The sequence below is a fragment of the Canis lupus genome, chromosome 29 (genome assembly GCF_011100685.1).
Source record: "Canis lupus familiaris isolate Mischka breed German Shepherd chromosome 29, alternate assembly UU_Cfam_GSD_1.0, whole genome shotgun sequence".
NCBI classification, from domain to species: Eukaryota; Metazoa; Chordata; class Mammalia; order Carnivora; family Canidae; genus Canis; species Canis lupus.
Genome location: NC_049250.1, coordinates 28,790,417 through 28,807,995, shown reverse-complemented (window position 1 = coordinate 28,807,995; position 17,579 = coordinate 28,790,417). Strand labels below are relative to the sequence as shown.

General features: G+C 46.1%; 1 protein-coding gene across 4 annotated transcripts in view; it reads left to right on the top strand.

Annotated features, from left to right (window-relative positions):
* PAG1 (phosphoprotein membrane anchor with glycosphingolipid microdomains 1) overlaps positions 1–17,579 on the top strand; it is a 138,036-nt gene that overhangs the window by 105,075 nt on the left and 15,382 nt on the right. For all 4 annotated transcript variants that reach the window (XM_038579603.1, XM_038579601.1, XM_038579602.1 and 1 more), the window contains 4 exons: positions 7,935–8,141; positions 9,868–9,919; positions 13,290–13,386; positions 15,708–16,306. In XM_038579603.1, coding sequence (XP_038435531.1) covers positions 8,017–8,141; positions 9,868–9,919; positions 13,290–13,386; positions 15,708–16,306 — 873 coding nt within the window. In that variant the 5' untranslated portion in view covers positions 7,935–8,016. The remainder of the gene's footprint in view (positions 1–7,934; positions 8,142–9,867; positions 9,920–13,289; positions 13,387–15,707; positions 16,307–17,579) is intronic.

Sequence of the window (17,579 nt, the reverse complement as noted above, 5' to 3'; positions counted from 1 at the left end):
GGGAAGAGACAGGAGGGCATGAAAAGCCCTTGCTGGGAAGGGGTCAGAGGAGCACCAAGCTCGGGGACCCAGTGGGACACCCCGCCGGGCTGAGAGGCTTGCTACAGTTGGTGAGGATCCATGTACGCGGACACCCACATTTCCACCCCTGTGCCTGTTCTCAAGAGACGGCTGCTTCGGTGACAGTACAAAGAAGCCAGGTGGCTGTGTTTATTCCAGTTAAGGTATTGCCTTAAGACACCCTTGGCTTATTTTTTAATTATTTGCTTGATGTGCTCATCTCTTTTATTCTCCTTCTCTCCCTTACCTTATAAACTATTAAACTTGCATTTTGAGAGTCCGTTCGGGAATTTACTCCTTGGTTTTCCTACAGAAATAAGTGTGTAGTAAAAAAACTTCTTCATTGCCTCCTATTTTCCAATTTATGTAGATGCTGAGACTAGGGTGGAAAATGAGGTGGACAGGCCTCCACCCTCAAGGAACTTTAAAGTTAGATCAGATGAGCAAACATGCAAGACCCAAGAGATAGACCACAGAGCCCAAATGGCACACTTTCCATGAAGACTTGCTTATGCAAAATGAAACGCTTTTACCTGTGAACCTCACCTGGTCTCTATGAATCGGTCAGTATCTCTCTCTTTCCCTTACCCTCCCTCCCTCCCTCCCTCTCTCTCTCTTGAGATTCACCATTAAAAAATTAAAAAATGAGGGGCGCCTGGGTGGCTCAGTCCGTTGAGCATCTGACTCTTGTTTTCAGCTCAGGTCATGATCAGCATGGAGTCTGCTTGAGATTTTCCCTCTCCTTCCCCCTCTGCCCCTCCCTCCTCTCCCCCTCTCCATTGCTCTAACTAAATAAATAAAATCCTGAAAAAAATAAATTAACCTTGCAAGTTAGTCTTCAAGTCAGGATAGGAGCAAAAGCAACCTTAGAAGTTAAGTTATTCCTTACCCATCAAAGTCTCTTACCTCTTGGCTTTTCTAAAGACAAAAAACCAAAATGGCGATGGGGCTTTTATAAGCAACAAACTATATGATTTCTGTAATGTAAGTTTAATGTACTTTTGAAGACAAGCAAGACCCCTTCCCCTGAAAAGACCAGCTTTCCCATTTCCCGTGTGGATCAATACATTTGGTACATACAAAAAGTAATCAGGTTACACTGACAGATGGCCTTAAGGATTTATAACTGGCTCTTAGAATGAATGCCTGGCTTTCTGCCTTCAGCAGCAGCCCTTGATAAACAGGGTCAGTTAGTGACGTTAAAGAGTTCCAGGTTCCTTTCTCTTGTGCTCATAGGTGGTGTGCTTCTCATCAGCTGCTGCAGAAAGAAATGCCAAGTCATTGCTACATAGCAATGGTTTAAAATTTATAGTTCAAGAAACTAGAAACAAGAAAATCTTACCTTGGAGTCCTTCACCACCTTCTGCTCTTTGGGTTATTTTCCCCAACCCCAACCCCAAGAAAAAAAAAAAAAAAGGCAGTAGGGCCATCTTTGGGATGACCTTATTTGCCAGAGAACCTTTGTGCCTTAGCAAATGGATGGCAAACATTCGTGTAAGTGGCTCCCTGTGTTGGCGCAGGCCTGGTGCACGCCCATCCAGAGTCCAGCATAGCAGGCTTGCCTATTTCAGGGTCTCTTTAATCTGAGAAGAAATCTCCTTGAATTTAAGTACTTGATACTTGAGCCAAAAACTCTTTCAGGGGACTTGAGAATTCTTTTGAGGGGTTCATCGAACCTTAGCCTGTACATCTGCCCATGCGCCTCCTAGGACGGGAGCCCAGCAGAGAAACAGGCTCCTCGGCCATCGGCCATCGTTAAATTTGTTTGTTCTGTAGCTCGTAAAGTCATGGTTCCCACACCTGGTAGTGACCAGGAAGGAGGGATTCCCATGGGGTTGGGTCCTGCCCTCCTTATTTTCCCTGTCAGTGAGGGGTCACGAGTGGAGGTGGTGACTGTCATGCTTAATTATGAGTTGACTAGGACAGCTATAAAATGGTAATGACTATCATTACCAACCTAAGCCTGCTTCAGAGGAATTCAGGTGTCTGCCTCTGTCTATCCTAATCTCACTGGCCATCCCCCAACTCTACCAAACTGTTACTTACACAATTTGCTGTGATCAGAGCACCTACCTGTTAAGAGTGTTATTTAAAAAAACCCCAAAGGCTGTCATTTGGTCATCACCTTTCATTAATTTCATCTCGGTTTTTTTTTTTTCTTCTTTTCTCTTGGAATTGATTCTGGGGACCCAGAGTCTAGGCTAATGAAGACAAAATACCTACCTAACACAAGGCACAAACAGCCAGAATGAGGGTCTTTGAGGAGGCTGATGATTGGGGCCGAGAATAGGGTCATACCGCCACCTTGTGGTTAATAGTGACACCTTTTTTTTTTTTTTAAGATTTATTTATTTATTCATGAGAGACAGAGGCAGAGATGCAGGCAGAGGGAGAAGCAGGCTCCCCGCAGGGAGCCCAATGCGGGACTCGATCCCAGATCCCAGGATCATGACCTGAGCCGAAGGCAGGCGCCCAACCACTAAGCCAGCCAGGCATCCTGACACCTGCTTTTAAAGTAAAAATCAATTTTTTTGGATTGAATCACATATTGGTTAAAAACATGAATGGATATAAAAGGATAAGAGATTATGGAGCAAAATAATTATGTCCAAAATTATTATTCAGACCAACTTTTCAGATCCTTTCAGAGGATCCCCAGCGGAAATTCTATAACCTCAAGTACTGACCTTTCTCAGGCCAAATGACAAGTTCCCACAGTAGGCTGAATTATATAAAAGCAGTGGGGGTGCCTGTTTTACAATATCACACACTTGTATTAAGGGACAGTCTCAGCCATGAATGTACATCACTGCAGCCAATAATGAGGTCTATTTTAAAACAAAAATAATTGATACGCAACTATTAATCTTTCAGGAATATGATGATCTTCTGCAACTCATCTTAGTGGGCATTGGGGTGCCATCATGTTCTTTGAGGTACAGTGAATGGTGTTCCTTTTCCCTCTGTTGAGTTAACTCAGAGAATAATTTACTCATGTGGTCTGGCAATGAAATATTTTTTAAGTTTTGAAGGAATAATATTCCACAGTTGAACGCAATGTTATTGAGTCAGGTAAGAATAGGATTGAAAGAAAAAGGCTTAAATATCTCCATGAAAAAATAATGAGAGATCACTCCAAATTTTTCATGGTGTCCAGATTGTCCTACTGCTTTGGATTCATTCTGGACACTCAGAAAATAACCATACTCGATATACGCATTCATGGAAAATAAGGTGGTCCTGAGGACCAGTAACAGTATCACAGACTTTGGAACCTTAGATTATCTTCTCCACGTGGAACTTGGTTGGTAGAGGGGCACAGTGTTTGGTCTGGCAGATGTTGTTGTTGTGGCAGGAACCCTTCCTTTTCAGGATGACTTTTTATTTCCCAAACACTGTGCTTTTTTGTCCTCTTATTCTGACCTGTTGTTGCTAGTCCTGAGAGAAGCCTTCCAGCCACAGGGAGGCACCGATCCGATCCCCTCACTGCTCAGAACAAACTAAATTGAGCCCCGAGCACGGCGTTTAACCTCAATGAAACCAGTGCATGAGGTCTAGTCTTGTGGGCCTACACAAGGCCCATACTCTCAACCCCACCAAGAAAAGAGAACATGGAAGTCTATGTGCGTCTGCATCCTTGGGGGGCAGCCCTTCTACAGCACACAGTTATCTATCTTAACTGTAGATAAGACCCCAAAATGGAAGGAGATGACCAGAGAAGGAACGGGCAAGAGCATTTGGAAACAGAAAAGGGAAGAGAACAAGAGAAAAGAAGAATTGGTGCAGACTTTCTGTAGCATAGGAATAACACCCCTCACCCCCCTCAGATCTGCCGTGAGGGTCCGAAGGTCATATTAAAGCCTTGCCCTCCACCAGGCCCCTAAAGGGGTGGCTGCTCTTGTGTGCTGCCCACCACTGCTGTGACCTGGTCCTCCCGAAGAGTTCCACCCAGAGGCTTCAGACAGGTGGAAGCTGCCCGAACAACAGGAGCCCTTGTCCTTAGGGGTCGCAGTGTGACTCAGAAACACGATGACAGTCATTCTTTCCCTTGTGAGATTCTTGTCCAGGAAAAAGTAGTTCTTTTAGTAGCTTTTCAACAAATCTTAGTTGAAGGGGGAGGGAGCCTGGAGCTTTGACACATTTTCCCTGAGGTACATCTTTCATTCAGTAGCTCGTAATAATCTGATTTCATCCTCTTTTTCCCTACACTGTTCCGATAGGCTGGGCACCCCACCTACTTCATTGTATTCTACTGGCCTTCCCCGTTGAGAGAGAGAGAGAGAAAAGACGAGAAACGTGTGCAGAAAGAGAAAGGTCCTACAGATTGCACACCCGTTTGCTGGATGGATATCTGGCTTTTGAATAATTCACACAGCAAACTATTTTCTAGGAATCTGGCACTTTATAAATAGACATTGATTAAATCTGTTGTCTGAGTGAATGAGTGAACAAAGGAGGGAACGCTCAAATGCCTGCACGACAGATCTCTTTTGTTTGTGTTTCCTAAAATGTGTTATGCTTTGGGCCTGTATATTAAAAAAAATTTATTTCATATATATTCATAGGTCGCCGTGATTTATGTGCTTGCTTGAATATATTTTAGTAACTGATGGTGGGGCCAATTTGTAGTCTAAATTTAAAGTGAATTATTCATTGCTTCAACAAACCAGAAGAGAAGTGGTGGTTATTTTCATTCCGTTATAGCTGTCCGGGGGCAAACATGCCGAAGCAATTTGACCATCCATTACGGTATGCGTATGCGTGTATTGTTTGCAGGCATAATATATAACCAGCTTGGGAAGAAAGGTGTTCAATATTACCCAGGAAACTGTACGCTTATATATTTACAGAGCATTAGGAAGTGTTTGTGTTGATTCAGGGACCTAAGGAAAACATGGACTTCACCTAGGATACTCTCTGGATACACTCTAGGTAAAAGTTTCTTTTTCTCCAGGTTTGTATTGTTCTTCAGTCTTAAATATTCAGATACCTGCGATGTGTTTCACCTGGAGGAGATTTGGTCCAGTTGCACTGCCTTTGCCGAGGTGGCTCTCTTATTCTCCAAGCCCTTTCAAGGGACACTCCTGTTAGGCACCAAGGCCTCCAGGTGCTGGCTTGATGCAGACAGTGCAGTGCTCCCGAGACGTACTTAGAAGCACTTTCAGTGGAGCAGATTGAAAGCATAACTGTGGACGGTCTTTTGCAAGAAAAAAAAATTTTTTTGAGCTCTGATTAAGACAGTAATTCGCTTACTTTATTCATGAAACTTGAGATTAAGACTGTTAAGATTATGTTAGAATATTCTCAGATTGAACAAAGCAGATGTTCTTTAAGCAAGGCCTCTCTGGCAAGAGATAATTGTTAATTTAAAACAAAACTTTAAAAAAATAAATAAAAAATAAAAAAATAAAAACTTTTTGACTATAGTTGACACAATGTTACATTAGTTTCAGGTGTCCAGTTTCTCTATATGTCATGCTCTGCTCACGCACTGGGTGGCTCCCATCTGTCACCATGCAATACTCTTACAGTATGACTGACTGTGTTCCCTGAGCCGGGCCTTTTATTCCTGCTGTTTATCCGTTCCGTAACTGGAAGCCTGTATGTTCCCAGATGATCATTTATTTTTAATATACTGCTCTATTTTTCAAAATCTATAACTCAAAATATCTCACAAAACTCATGTGACCATTTTCATTTGGAGGATTTGTAGCTGGCACAGAGAGCAAGCTGTCGCCCCCGTTGAGAAGGCGCTTCCTCTAGGGGCTAAGACTACAGGTTTGGGAGTCAGAAATGGCTGGACTCACATCCTCACCTGCCACTTAACATCTGCGACATCTCGTGGGAACTTAATGTCTCTGCCACTCAACTTTCTTGTCTGAGAAATGGGGACAAGCAGGGCCTTCTTCACAGGCTGGTAGCAGCAATTAAGTGAAGAAAGCATTTAGCAAGAGTCCCAGGACGTGCCAGGTACTAAGATGTGCGAAGTACAGCTCTTATGCTTCACTTGTAGTGGTTTATAAATAGGTCCTATTTACTGCTGACAAAGTATGTATTCTTAGCACATACTTTGATCTGTTCATTTGAAAATGTACTTCCTGGGGGTGCCTGGGTGGCTCAGTGGTTGAGCATCTGCCTTTGGCTCAGGGTGTGATCCCGGGGTCCTGGGATCGAGTCCCACATTGGGCTCCCCCACAGGGAGCCTGCCTCTCCCTCTGCCTATGTCTCTGCCTCTTTCTCTGTCTCTCATGAATAAATAAAATCTTTAAAAAAGAAGGAGGAGGAGGAGGAGGAGGAGAGAAAGAAGAAAGAAAGAAAGAAAGAAAGAAAGAAAGAAAGAAAGAAAGAAAGAAAGAAATGAAAAAAGGAAGGAAAGGAAAGGAAAGGGAAGGAAGGAATTAATGTAATTAATGAATTAGGACTAAAGAAAGAAAGAAAGAAAGAAAGAAAGAAAGAAAGAAAGAAAGAAAGAAAGAAAGAAAATAAATGTACTTCCTGAGCACTCACAGAAGCTCAATGAAAGCTGGCCCTGAAAATAGTCACATACAACAGGTAACGGTTACGAAGGTGAAGATAAAGACATTCTCCTTCATTAATTGTACTGGCCTTCAGCTTTCTCAAAGAAAAGCAGGTTTGGGATCTAGGGAGATGCGGGTAGGGAGGAGATGTGAACTGCATTTTTGTGAAAGCTACAATAAATGCTTTATAGTGCCCTGGGAGTGGGGGGGAATCCAAATAAGCATTTATTTGTGATGGAATACATACAATCTTATTTCATTTGAAGACCTTAAGAATCTATCCCCAAACGTATCAAAATAATAAGCTATCCACTGCCTCAAACACTGTCCTGGGGGCACTTGTGCACTCCCGCTGTACTTTTTGAGATGAGGAAAAAAAAGGTCTAGGTGACTGAGGGAACTTGCCCAGAGGCAGGTGTCCAGGGGAGCCCAGCCCACCCTGCACACAGCGCCCCGACTTTGCTCAAAGCCTGCCTCCTGACATGTACTTGTTACGAGATTGTGTCACTTCACGTGAGAAGTTGTTTGAAAAAAGTGCTTGGCATCACTGGCCATCAGGGAAATACAAATCAAAACCACAATGAGATCCCCCCTCATACCAGTGTGAATGGGGAAAATTAACAGGAGAGGAAATAACCAATGTTGGAGAGGATGTGGAGAAAGGGGAACGCTCCTGCACTGTTGGTGGGAATGTGAACTGGTGCAGCTGCTCTGGAAAACTGTGTGGAGGTTCCTCAAAGAGGTAAAAATAGACCTGCCCTACGACCCAGCAATTGCACTGTTGGGGATTTACCCCAAAGATACAGATGCAGTGAAACGCCGGGACACCTGCACCCCCATGTTCATAGCAGCAATGGCCACAATAGCCAAACTGTGGAAGGAGCCTCGGTGTCCATCGAAAGATGAATGGATAAAGAAGATGTGGTCTGTATATACACTGGAATATTCCTCAGCCATCAGAAAGGATGAATACCCACCATTTGCTTCAACGTGGGTGGAACTGGAGGGTATTATGCTGAGTGAAATGAGTCAGTTGGAGAAGGTCAATCATCATATGGTTTCACTCATACAGGGAATATAAAAAATAGTGAAAGGGATTATAGGGGAAAAGAGGGGAACTGAATAGGGAAAAATTAGAGAGGGAGACAAACCATGAGAGACTCCTGACTCTGGGAAACAAAGTTTTGCAGAAGGGGAGGGGTTGTGGGTGGGGGTGACTGGGTGACGGGCACTAAGCAGGGAACTTGATGGGATGAGCACTAGGTGTTAGACTATATGTTGGCAAATTGAATTTAAATTTTTAAAAATCCAAAAAAATTTTAATGAAAAAAAAAAAACCCAGTGGTCTCTCTGCAGGAGGACGCAGCGCTCCGTGCCCATGTGCCCACCTCTGAAGGACTGACGGGCTCCCTCTGCTTGTGCCACTCCCGCTCCCACCATGGGACCCTCGGAGGACATGCTGAGCAGCGGGCAAGTGCAGGTCGTCCTGTGGGGCAGCTTGGCCACCGTGGCCACATTCTTCCTCATCAGCTTCCTCATCTTCCTGTGCTCCAGTTGTGACAGGTGAGATCCCCTGGAACCCTAAAATAACCCCTTCCCTGGACCCAGAAGGGTCCTCACAGGGAAGGCACGTTACAAAAGGAATCCTGCTACGTAGACCTGTTTCTGTTGTCACAGAAACCCCTGTGTTAAAATTAACGTCTCTACTGTAAAGCATCCCAGGACGTTTTTTTAGTAGTTTGAACGAAAATCTCAATCGGATATTGCCGAGGAGAGATCGGAAGAACCCTTACGTACGAAACTTCCCAGAACGAGATTTCCTGGCATTCTCCAGAGCACATCCTTGTTAAAGTGTATATCGTCTTCCCATCCCTGGACATTTACAGATCTAAGTATGTCGCGCATTCAAGACCCTCTTTTTGCTGCCCCTTGAGACTTACCGAGAATTATTGCTATTACGTAGTTGAAAGGATCGTTTTCCTCAAGATCTGTAATCTAGAAGTGCAGTTTAAGGAACAGGTTGATTTTCCTATGTGAGAGATGAACAGAAATAATCATCCTGTCTTTTGTCTATGCTACTTCTTCCCCCACCCTGCCTCCCTCATATAAAAAATCTCTATACACCCCCCCCCAAAAAAGAGATCTTTGCTCAGGAGCAAAGCTCTTTCTCACAGGGAGTAATTTCCCAGTGTTCGAACACTGTTGGGGCATGGGCAAGCCTCCCAGTGGATTGGTGCTGTGGGGTCGGTGTATACCCGTCAGCCCTCCTCTAAACCCTCCTCTCAGTGACCTCAGGAGAGACTCAACGAGGGTCACTTACAAGTCTGGAGATGACTAATACCCTGAGGTCTCCATCAGGAGGGGGACAGATGGACTCTCTGAACCAAGTGACCTTCTAATCCCTTCCCAGTTTTTTTTTTTTATTTATTTAAATTTTTTTTTTCCCTTCCCAGTTTAGACCTGGGACTCTACAGCGGGGTTCTGAGTCTGATCAGAAGGTGGCCAGCAGGCAGTGTTTGCTCCCTTGGACTTGCGAGGGCCTGCCTGTAATTATTTTCACTCCCACTGGGTGTCACTGTTGCTTTGTGCGTATACGGGAAATGTGTTCTCTAGTACTGATGGCTTTCTTTAGACTGTCCAGAGTAAAAATAAATTCTATTTTTATTCGATGGACTTTTCCATAGACTGGAAGTACATATGACTCATCCTGAGAGCATGTATCCTTCCCGACGTGCCAAAATTTGTATTTTCTTTCATTATTTTCCCAGTCCCGTTGCAGGGTGCAGTCAACGTTGCAAAGATTCTGAGTTAAGACAGATGAAGAATTGAGAATTGTCTGGATTTCCTTTAAAAAAATAAAAAAAGGCAAAATCCTTTTCTAGTATTCTAGAATTCATGTATGAATTCTAGGTGTGACGTTTCTGTGCCTTGAGCTGCACCATAAGTTCCTGGCACCTTAATGCAATGACCCACCTCCTGGTATGAACAGTTTCTACTCAGGAACGTGCCTCCCAAGTCTTTTGTTGTAAACTTGTATTTTCTACTCTGGGAGAAAGGGGAGAGCCAGAGAAGCAACCGGTCTCATGCTGTGACTTGACCCCTTCAGACCCTGACACCTGCAAAAGAGCAATGGGAGTCACTGTCCGGCTTCTGCTTCCTTGGCAAAATAAACCAGGATCTTAAAAGGGAGATTTAAGCGCCAATAAATATTAGGATAGAAAGGGGAGTGTATGTTTGATTTGCGACGGCATGTTTGATATTACAGCAATGTTTCCTTTTTCCATTTCAGAGAAAAGAAGCCGAGGCAGCATAGCGGGGATCATGAGAACCTGATGAATGTGGTGAGACCCGTGTGCACATGTCTGTGTGTGCTTTAAAACCCTAGCCACTTATCCGAGCGTGTTCCCACACGCTGATGCGCTGAAGGAACCCAGGGGAAAGAACTCGGCCAGAGGTAGCCGGCTGTGCCCTCTCTCTGTAGGATTCTTACCCCGTGTGACTGGAGGCCCAAGCAATTAGCTAGGTTGGTTGGGAGAGTTTCTGAAATGGTTGTGATCCTGCTGCTGCCAGAGAGATCCTGAGGGAGCTCCCAACTACTGCAGGGACGCAGGGTGGCCTGTGCCCAGCCCCAGCCCCTGTATCGTGTGTATCGGTTTGCAAGGGCTGCATAACAAAGGACCCCACACTGTAGCGCTTAAATGCTCTTAACTGCATTGTCCTGATGTTCTGGGCGCTAGAGCTGGAGATCAGGATGTCAGCGGGGCTGGTTCTTCTGGGAGCGTGGAGGCCGAATCTATCCCAGGCCCTTCTCCTAGCTTCTGGTGGCGTGCTGGTGGTCTTTGCCGCTCCTCAGTGCCTTCATCGTCACGTGTCGTTCTCCTGGGTGTCTCTCCATTATCTCTGTTCTAAAGCATGTTTCTGTGCAAGTGTCCCCATTTTCTAAAGACTCAAGTGTGACCTCATGTTGTTGAGCTATGGCCCAGCCGGGTGTCCACAGTCCACCATTTCTCACCAGACCCCAACAAGCCCCTCAGATCCTTTCTGGTGAGGAGCAGCCTGAGCGGCCTGGTCCTCCTTGTCCTCTCCACTCAGGATCATGCCCTCCCCCTTGCTGAGCAATTCTAGCAGCTGGGGACAGGGCCACCCACATATTCGCAGGGCCGATGTCATCAGTTTTGTCCCCATGGCAGTGCTAAAACACAGGTGTTTCCAGTCCCTGAGGTACTTTCTCAAGATCACACAAGAGCTGCTTTGGAGGAAAGGATGTAAACATGTAGCCAGCAGTGGGGTCAGAGCTTCCCCATGAGGGCTCTCCCGTCCCAGGCTCCCCCTCAGAGCTTCCCCCCGAGGGCTCTCCCATCCCAGGCCCCCTGTGCTCTGGTCGCCTCCGCTGCACACAGCACCGTTTGCACAGATTGCTGCTGTGGTGGCGTCCAGAAGGGGGTGGCGGTGGAGGACAGCTCTGCTGTTGTGAAGGTCCCAGGCCCCGCCTTCTTCATCACCGCCCATGCTCCTGGGTGCCGGGTGGTAGGTGAGGGTAAGGGCCAGAGACAGGGCTTCCATCTGTGTCCTCCCTCCCTATCCTTCCCGAGCAGCGGTTCTCACGTGTGGCCTGCACCGCTGGCAGCAGCAGCTGCACCTGAAATCCATGGGGCCCGGGGAACCATTAGCAGGCACCCACCATGTGATTCTGATGGATGCTCACGTTTGAGAACCCCTGCGGTAGACCTGCAGCGCCTGCTTGCCCACCTAGGGTCAACAGCAGCCCTGGGTGAGGTAGAGAGGCAGGTGGGCGGAAGGAAGATGGAACTCTTCCTGTACCATGTCCTTACCTAATAACCCCACAGCCTCTCTTTTTTTTTTTTTTTTTTAAGATTTTATTTGTTCATCACACACACACACACAGAGAGAGAGAGAGAGAGAGGCAGAGACACAGGCAGAGGGAGAAGCAGGCTCCATGCAGGTAGACCAACGTGGGACTCGATCCCGGGTCTCCAGGGTCAGGCCCTGGGATGAAGGCGGCGCTAAACCACTGAGCCACCGGGGCTGCCCCCCAAAGCCTCTCTTACACAGATGTGCATGAGTGAGTGAGCGAGCAAGCAGGAGCATACGTTCACATGGGCGGTGGTGTGTGAGCTCACACACACAGCCTGTGCCCCTGCTCTCTCTAAGAGCCTCCCTCTCAGCTTCTAAATCCTGTTCAACTTGCAGATTGGCCACTTAGGCCAAAGAAGCCCCTGTGGTCAGCCTCGCCTCCCCACCCCTGGCCCCAGCTACATCCCTGCTCCCTCCTAGTCCCCAGAGGAGGCACCACTAAACTGTAGCTTAAAACAATCCAAAGGCACAGGGGTGCCCTGTAGTGTGTTCCTCGGGGCTATGGAAAGAGGGAGGCTCACTCGTGGTCCCCCATGGGCCCTTTCTCTTGGAAGCTAAGAGTAGACGTGGTGGCTAGAACCCCGATTACACTACTTCAGCAGGGATAGGCGGTGATGCTGTTGTGAGCCTGCCTGGGGGCCTTCCCCCGTCACCCCTGACTCCTGTCCAGGTGTGACGTTTCTGTGCCTTGAGCTGCACCATAAGTTCCTGGCACCTTAATGCAATGACCCACCTCCTGGCGCTCTATGGTCAGGGGCAGCCTTACGCTGAAGCAGCTGACTCCAGTAAGGGTTCGCAACACAGCCTGAGCTGTATGCTCTCTACTATTATTATTGGGTTCCCAGTAAGAAGTCAGAGAACTTATGAAGCCAGCTAGCCAAGCTTCTGGAGCTGTTTATATCGGAACTTGCCAAAAAAAATTAAAAAAATAAAAAATAAAAAAAGAACTTGCCATGTGGCATCCTGACACATGGTTCAGGTGTGGCCCTGGGTCACGCACGCTGTGTATTCTGTGAGAAGATGTGGGAACAGGTCACGTTAGCAGTGATTCAGGCTGCTGTGTGGAACCAGTTGGGCATTTGAGGAAACACGTGAACTACCAACTTACTTTCTGAGTGCCCGTAGCTAGAGCTCAGGCTGGCATGTTATTCCACATAGGAGCTCCACATTGGAGCCCAGCTTCCTTCCTGAATTTGGGAGAATAAGAAAGGTTTGCAAACCTGCTGCTTCATACATGATTGTTCTCGTGAGCCCTGAAGCAGAGGCGTGGCTGGTTATGAAACTTAGTCTCAGAAACCAAGGACGTTGTCTATCTTTGGCCAGACTGAAGTCTCTTCCCTTCAGGTGGCATGTTTTTCTTGGCATCATATGCCTTTAAGAACAGCACGTTTCAGCACTTGTGGTACGAGACTGAGCCTGCTGTCTGCTGGGGTCCGTTCTGACCAGCACTGGGGCTTCTGGTCCCCATTTCACCTTGAGCTGTAGCCCGCTTGTAGACCACCAGGTAGAAAGCTCTGGCAGTGGCCTCAGAAGATTCCCAGTGTCCTGAAGAGTCTAGGACAACTCCGTCCAAGAGCGCTCTGCCCCATGACGGATGATACCCAGGTATTAGTCATCTCCAGACTGAACCTGATCCCATGCGGTAACCACTAGCCACCTGTGGCTGTTGAGCATTCAGAATGTGACTGGTACAACTGAGCAATTCAATTTTGCTTAATTTTTAATAGTTTAAGTGGAGTTGGGTTTCTGTTGTTGCTGTTTTAATTTTTAGAAAAAAAAGCTATGGCCACTGTCCTCTGCTTCACTCTGATTGTTCCCGTGGTGTTTGCTCTGCAGCCTTCCGACAAGGAGATGTTCAGCCGTTCGGTGACCAGCCTGGCCACAGATGCACCTGCCAGCAGCGAGCAGAACGGGATACTCACCAATGGCGACAGTAAGTTCCGCAAAGATACCGGCTTTCCACGCAGGCCTCATCGCCTGAGGAAGAAGTCGGTTTCCAAATATGTAGCTCAAAAACTAGGCAGTGTGTTCTTGCTCACTCCTAGTATTCCTATCAGTTTTAGCACAAATAAGCTCATTTGGATGAAAACCTAATATTTATTCATGGGTTTCTCTGTGCCGTGGCTCCAAGATTTGTATACTCACTCATCCTACAACTCTTCTGTAAGATTCCTGTTACTAGTAGTAATATTATTACTCCCGGAAAGAGGCTCTTGTAACTCTCCACAGCTTACAGGTGAAGAAACAGCGGCACATTGCTGCTTCAGTAGATTGCTGCAAACCTGGTGCCTTAGACCAACAGAAATATATGAACTCATAGCCCTGCAGTCAGAGTCCCAGCAGAGCTTCATTTCCTCCTAGAGGCTCTCAGGTGAATCTGTTTCCTTACCCGATTCAGCTTCCAGAGGCCACCTGCATTTTTTCATTCCTAGCTTCTCCCTCCATCTCCACCTCTCTCCACCCTCCCTGCCTCCTCTGTCACTTGAAGGAACCCTTATGATGACATTGGTCCCCCCTGGGTGGCTCAGGCTGCAATTCCATCTCAAGGTCAGCTAATAGTTCTTTTGCACCCTTAGCTCCACGTGACATCACACACACACACACACACAGATCCCGGCGATTAGGACCTGGACACTTTCAGAGGCCATTATTTTGCCCACCAGGGAGAGTCTAATAATTTGCCTCCGATCATAGGGTGCTGAGGATCCTCGGGTGGCGCAGCGGTTTGGCGCCTGCCTTTGGCCCAGGGCACGATCCTGGAGACCCGGGATCGAATCCCACGTCGGGCTCCCGGTGCATGGAGCCTGCTTCTCCCTCTGCCTGTGTCTCTGCCTCATTCTCTCTCTCTCTCTGTGACTATCACAAATAAATAAAAATTAAAAAAAAAATTAAAAAAAGGATCCTTAATTTGAGGCCGGCAAGCTGAGTCCTGGACGCACCTTTGGAAGCACTCTGCATACTGCCTATTTCATGCGCTGGGCGCTCTCCGTGACAAAAACAGCAATGACGCTTGCTTCGCACTTTCCTGTTTACAAAGTGCTTCCACCTGATGTAAGATAAGAGGTTGTCTCGTTACCCCCATGTACTGGTAAGGAAGCTGGGGGGAGAGCCTCAACCCCAGAGTCTTCAGGCTCTGGTGCCTGTTCTCTGTCCACCATATACATGTCTGGGACCGGGGAGGGTGGGGGAAGTTCACCCCCTCTGTGATGATCAAGTACACATAGAGTGGCACCTACGTTGTGTTAGACACTGTCTTGGGCTCCAGGGGTCTTAGAGAATCCCAATCCAGTCAATTAAAAAAAGAAAAGATTAAAAATCATAAGTTATAATCACACACATACCTACATATATAAAGACTATATATAACACATAAGGACTGTATACTATATAAAGAGTATAGAAGATAAATACATGTGTGAATATATAAATACATGCATACGTACACTTTTTATATTTACATATGAAGACTATGTAGTATATAAAGAATATAAAACCGAGGTGACAGTAATTTAAAAACTTGTTCAGTACGATGTTAAGTATCAGAAGGGTGGGGCTCTGCTTTGTTGATGTATCTCCGGCACTTCAACGGTCTCTGGCACATAGTAGGCACTCAAAGAACATTTGCTAAAAGGATGACTGAATGGTTTCACATGGTGCATCTCCGTGGACATCTAAGAACTTCACATTTGACTTTCTAATTTGAGGTAGAAATGGTAGTAGAGAGGTGAGGTGGAAGGAAGACCTTTGAAGAGGCACGGGGGTACGGTCCCTTTGTGCTTGTGGTTGAGGGTACATTTTTGTCTCACTGCTTCCATCACGTCTGCCATGACCATGTAGAGGCAGATGGGCACCAGTCATTCCCTCCAAACGGGAGGCGGCCAGTAAGGCCGGGGCGGGTGGCCACCACACACGCCCCCCGTTTTGGTGCCCAGCCTCTCATGGAGTCAGACCTCAGGTCGCATTAGACACGCTGCCTACAAGAATCCCATCAATAAGCAATGAAAGTAACCATGAACCACATTTGTAGCTAAGACAGTTCATTAAATAATGTATTGGAAAGACATAATCGCTGGTTTTCGTTTCAGCTGTGGTTAAAATACCAACTAACAATCCTATCATCTGTAATTTGCAGCTCAGAGGCCAGTAAGAAGCAAGCACCTTGATTTAACCTAACGTTTCGTCATCCGGTTCACTGCAATAATTATTTAATAGATTGTCTTTCTCCATTTTTTTTTAATACTTCTGCCACTTTAGTTCTTTCAGAAGACAGTACTCTGACGTGCATGCAACATTATGAGGAGGTGCAGACGTCAGCTTCAGATCTGCTGGACTCCCAGGACAGCACGGGGAAGCCGAAATGTCATCAGAGCCGGGAACTGCCCAGAATTCCTCCTGACAGTGCCGTGGACACGACGCTCAGCACGAGGAGCGGGGACGGGGACCAAGGCCTGGGGATGGAAGGGCCATATGAAGTGCTGAAGGATAGTTCCTCCCAAGAAAACATGGTGGAGGACTGCTTGTATGAGACTGTGAAAGAAATTAAGGAGGTGGCCACAGCTGTGAACCCAGGGAGAGGCCAGAGCAGCAGATCGAAGTCGACTTCCGCCTTGAAAGAGCTTCCAGGGCCCCAAGCTCCCCAAGCAGACTTTGCTGAATATGCCTCGGTGGACAGAAACAAAAAGTGTCGACAGAGTGTTAATGCAGAGACCGTTCTCGGAGATTCGTGTGATGTGGAAGAGGAGGCCCCACCACCTGTCCCTGTTAAACTTCTGGACGAAAACGAAAACCTCCAGGAGAAGGAAGAGAGTAAGACCGAAGAAGGAGCCACAGAGGGGACCAGTGACACCAACAAGGTGGGCTCCTTTGTCTCAGGTGCTTTTTGTCCTGATGGGGAATCTAACGTAGCTAATCCTGGGGCTTTGGCTGGCACATTGTTCTGGGAAATATATACAAACACTTTCAGGTTCGTTGAATGATGAAAGCTGTTTTAGTGTAAGCTGTGTTTGACTTCTTCCTGCCTCCAAATAATAAAATACTAAGAACTCGTGTTTGTAAAATATTTCTCTGTTGGCACCTTACTTGGATATTTTCCAGTGTTTACATCATGTCTAATTGGGGCCGAGTATTATTTTCTTCATTTTGAAGATCAGGAATTAAATGGAGACTAGACCCTTTGCCACACATTTAGCATCTTCTGTTTGTTGCTCCTCAAGCATCATGGTGATCTTTACCCTTCCGGGAATCCCAGGAATCAGACCACAGAGAGAACAGACTTACAGGACCACTGGTTGTGTCTGGTTCTATGCATACTTTTATATAAATCAAGTAAAAGATTTTGTGGCGATTTCAAAGCAATAGCCTGTAACGCTTCAGTTTAGATAGTCAACGAAGCTGTAAAATGCATTAATAATGCCTCAGCCTTCTCTTTTTCTGATAACTTGATGTAGGAGCCACAGTAGCCTGAAATTCACATCTCCTGTTGTCAGTATCTCCTTGGGATTTAACTAGGCCTCCTCTTCTTTAAGCAACTAGTATCTGATTTCTATTCTCTACACAGGAAAAAAAAGCAAAAAAGCAAAGTTCTCGTCTGAGGCTTTGGTAGGAAGGAAGGACACGTAGGGGTTAGTCAGTTAATAGTAGCCTTAAAAAGCATCTGGAGGTCATGATCAAAATGTGAACCCTGACTATGGTTATTTAGGTTACACCAAGTCAGTCATTCTTTGTGGTATTCTCTGAATGCATTTTGACTTTTAGTATTGCTCATGAAACCAGCTGTCGTGAGCCCCAATACAAGTGTCTATCTATGAACCTAGTCATAAAATGCAAAAATGCAGTCTAATGTTTTGCCTTTCATATAACCAGAGATAATAAAACTAACGTAAAGTTTATGGTGCCTAAAGCAATTAAAGCTTTTTTTACTTGAAAAAGACAAGAAGTCAATTGTCTGACCACTACTAGTAAGCAATTCTCCAGATACCACATTAGAATCTGGATATATCTGTCTGGGAATCAGATTACCTTTCTATAGTGATATAAGAATGACTACCCCGTCATCTCCATTATAAAAAATCCTAATTTAAAGCAATTCAGAGAACTTGAAATATTTAATATTCATTCATTTTTTTC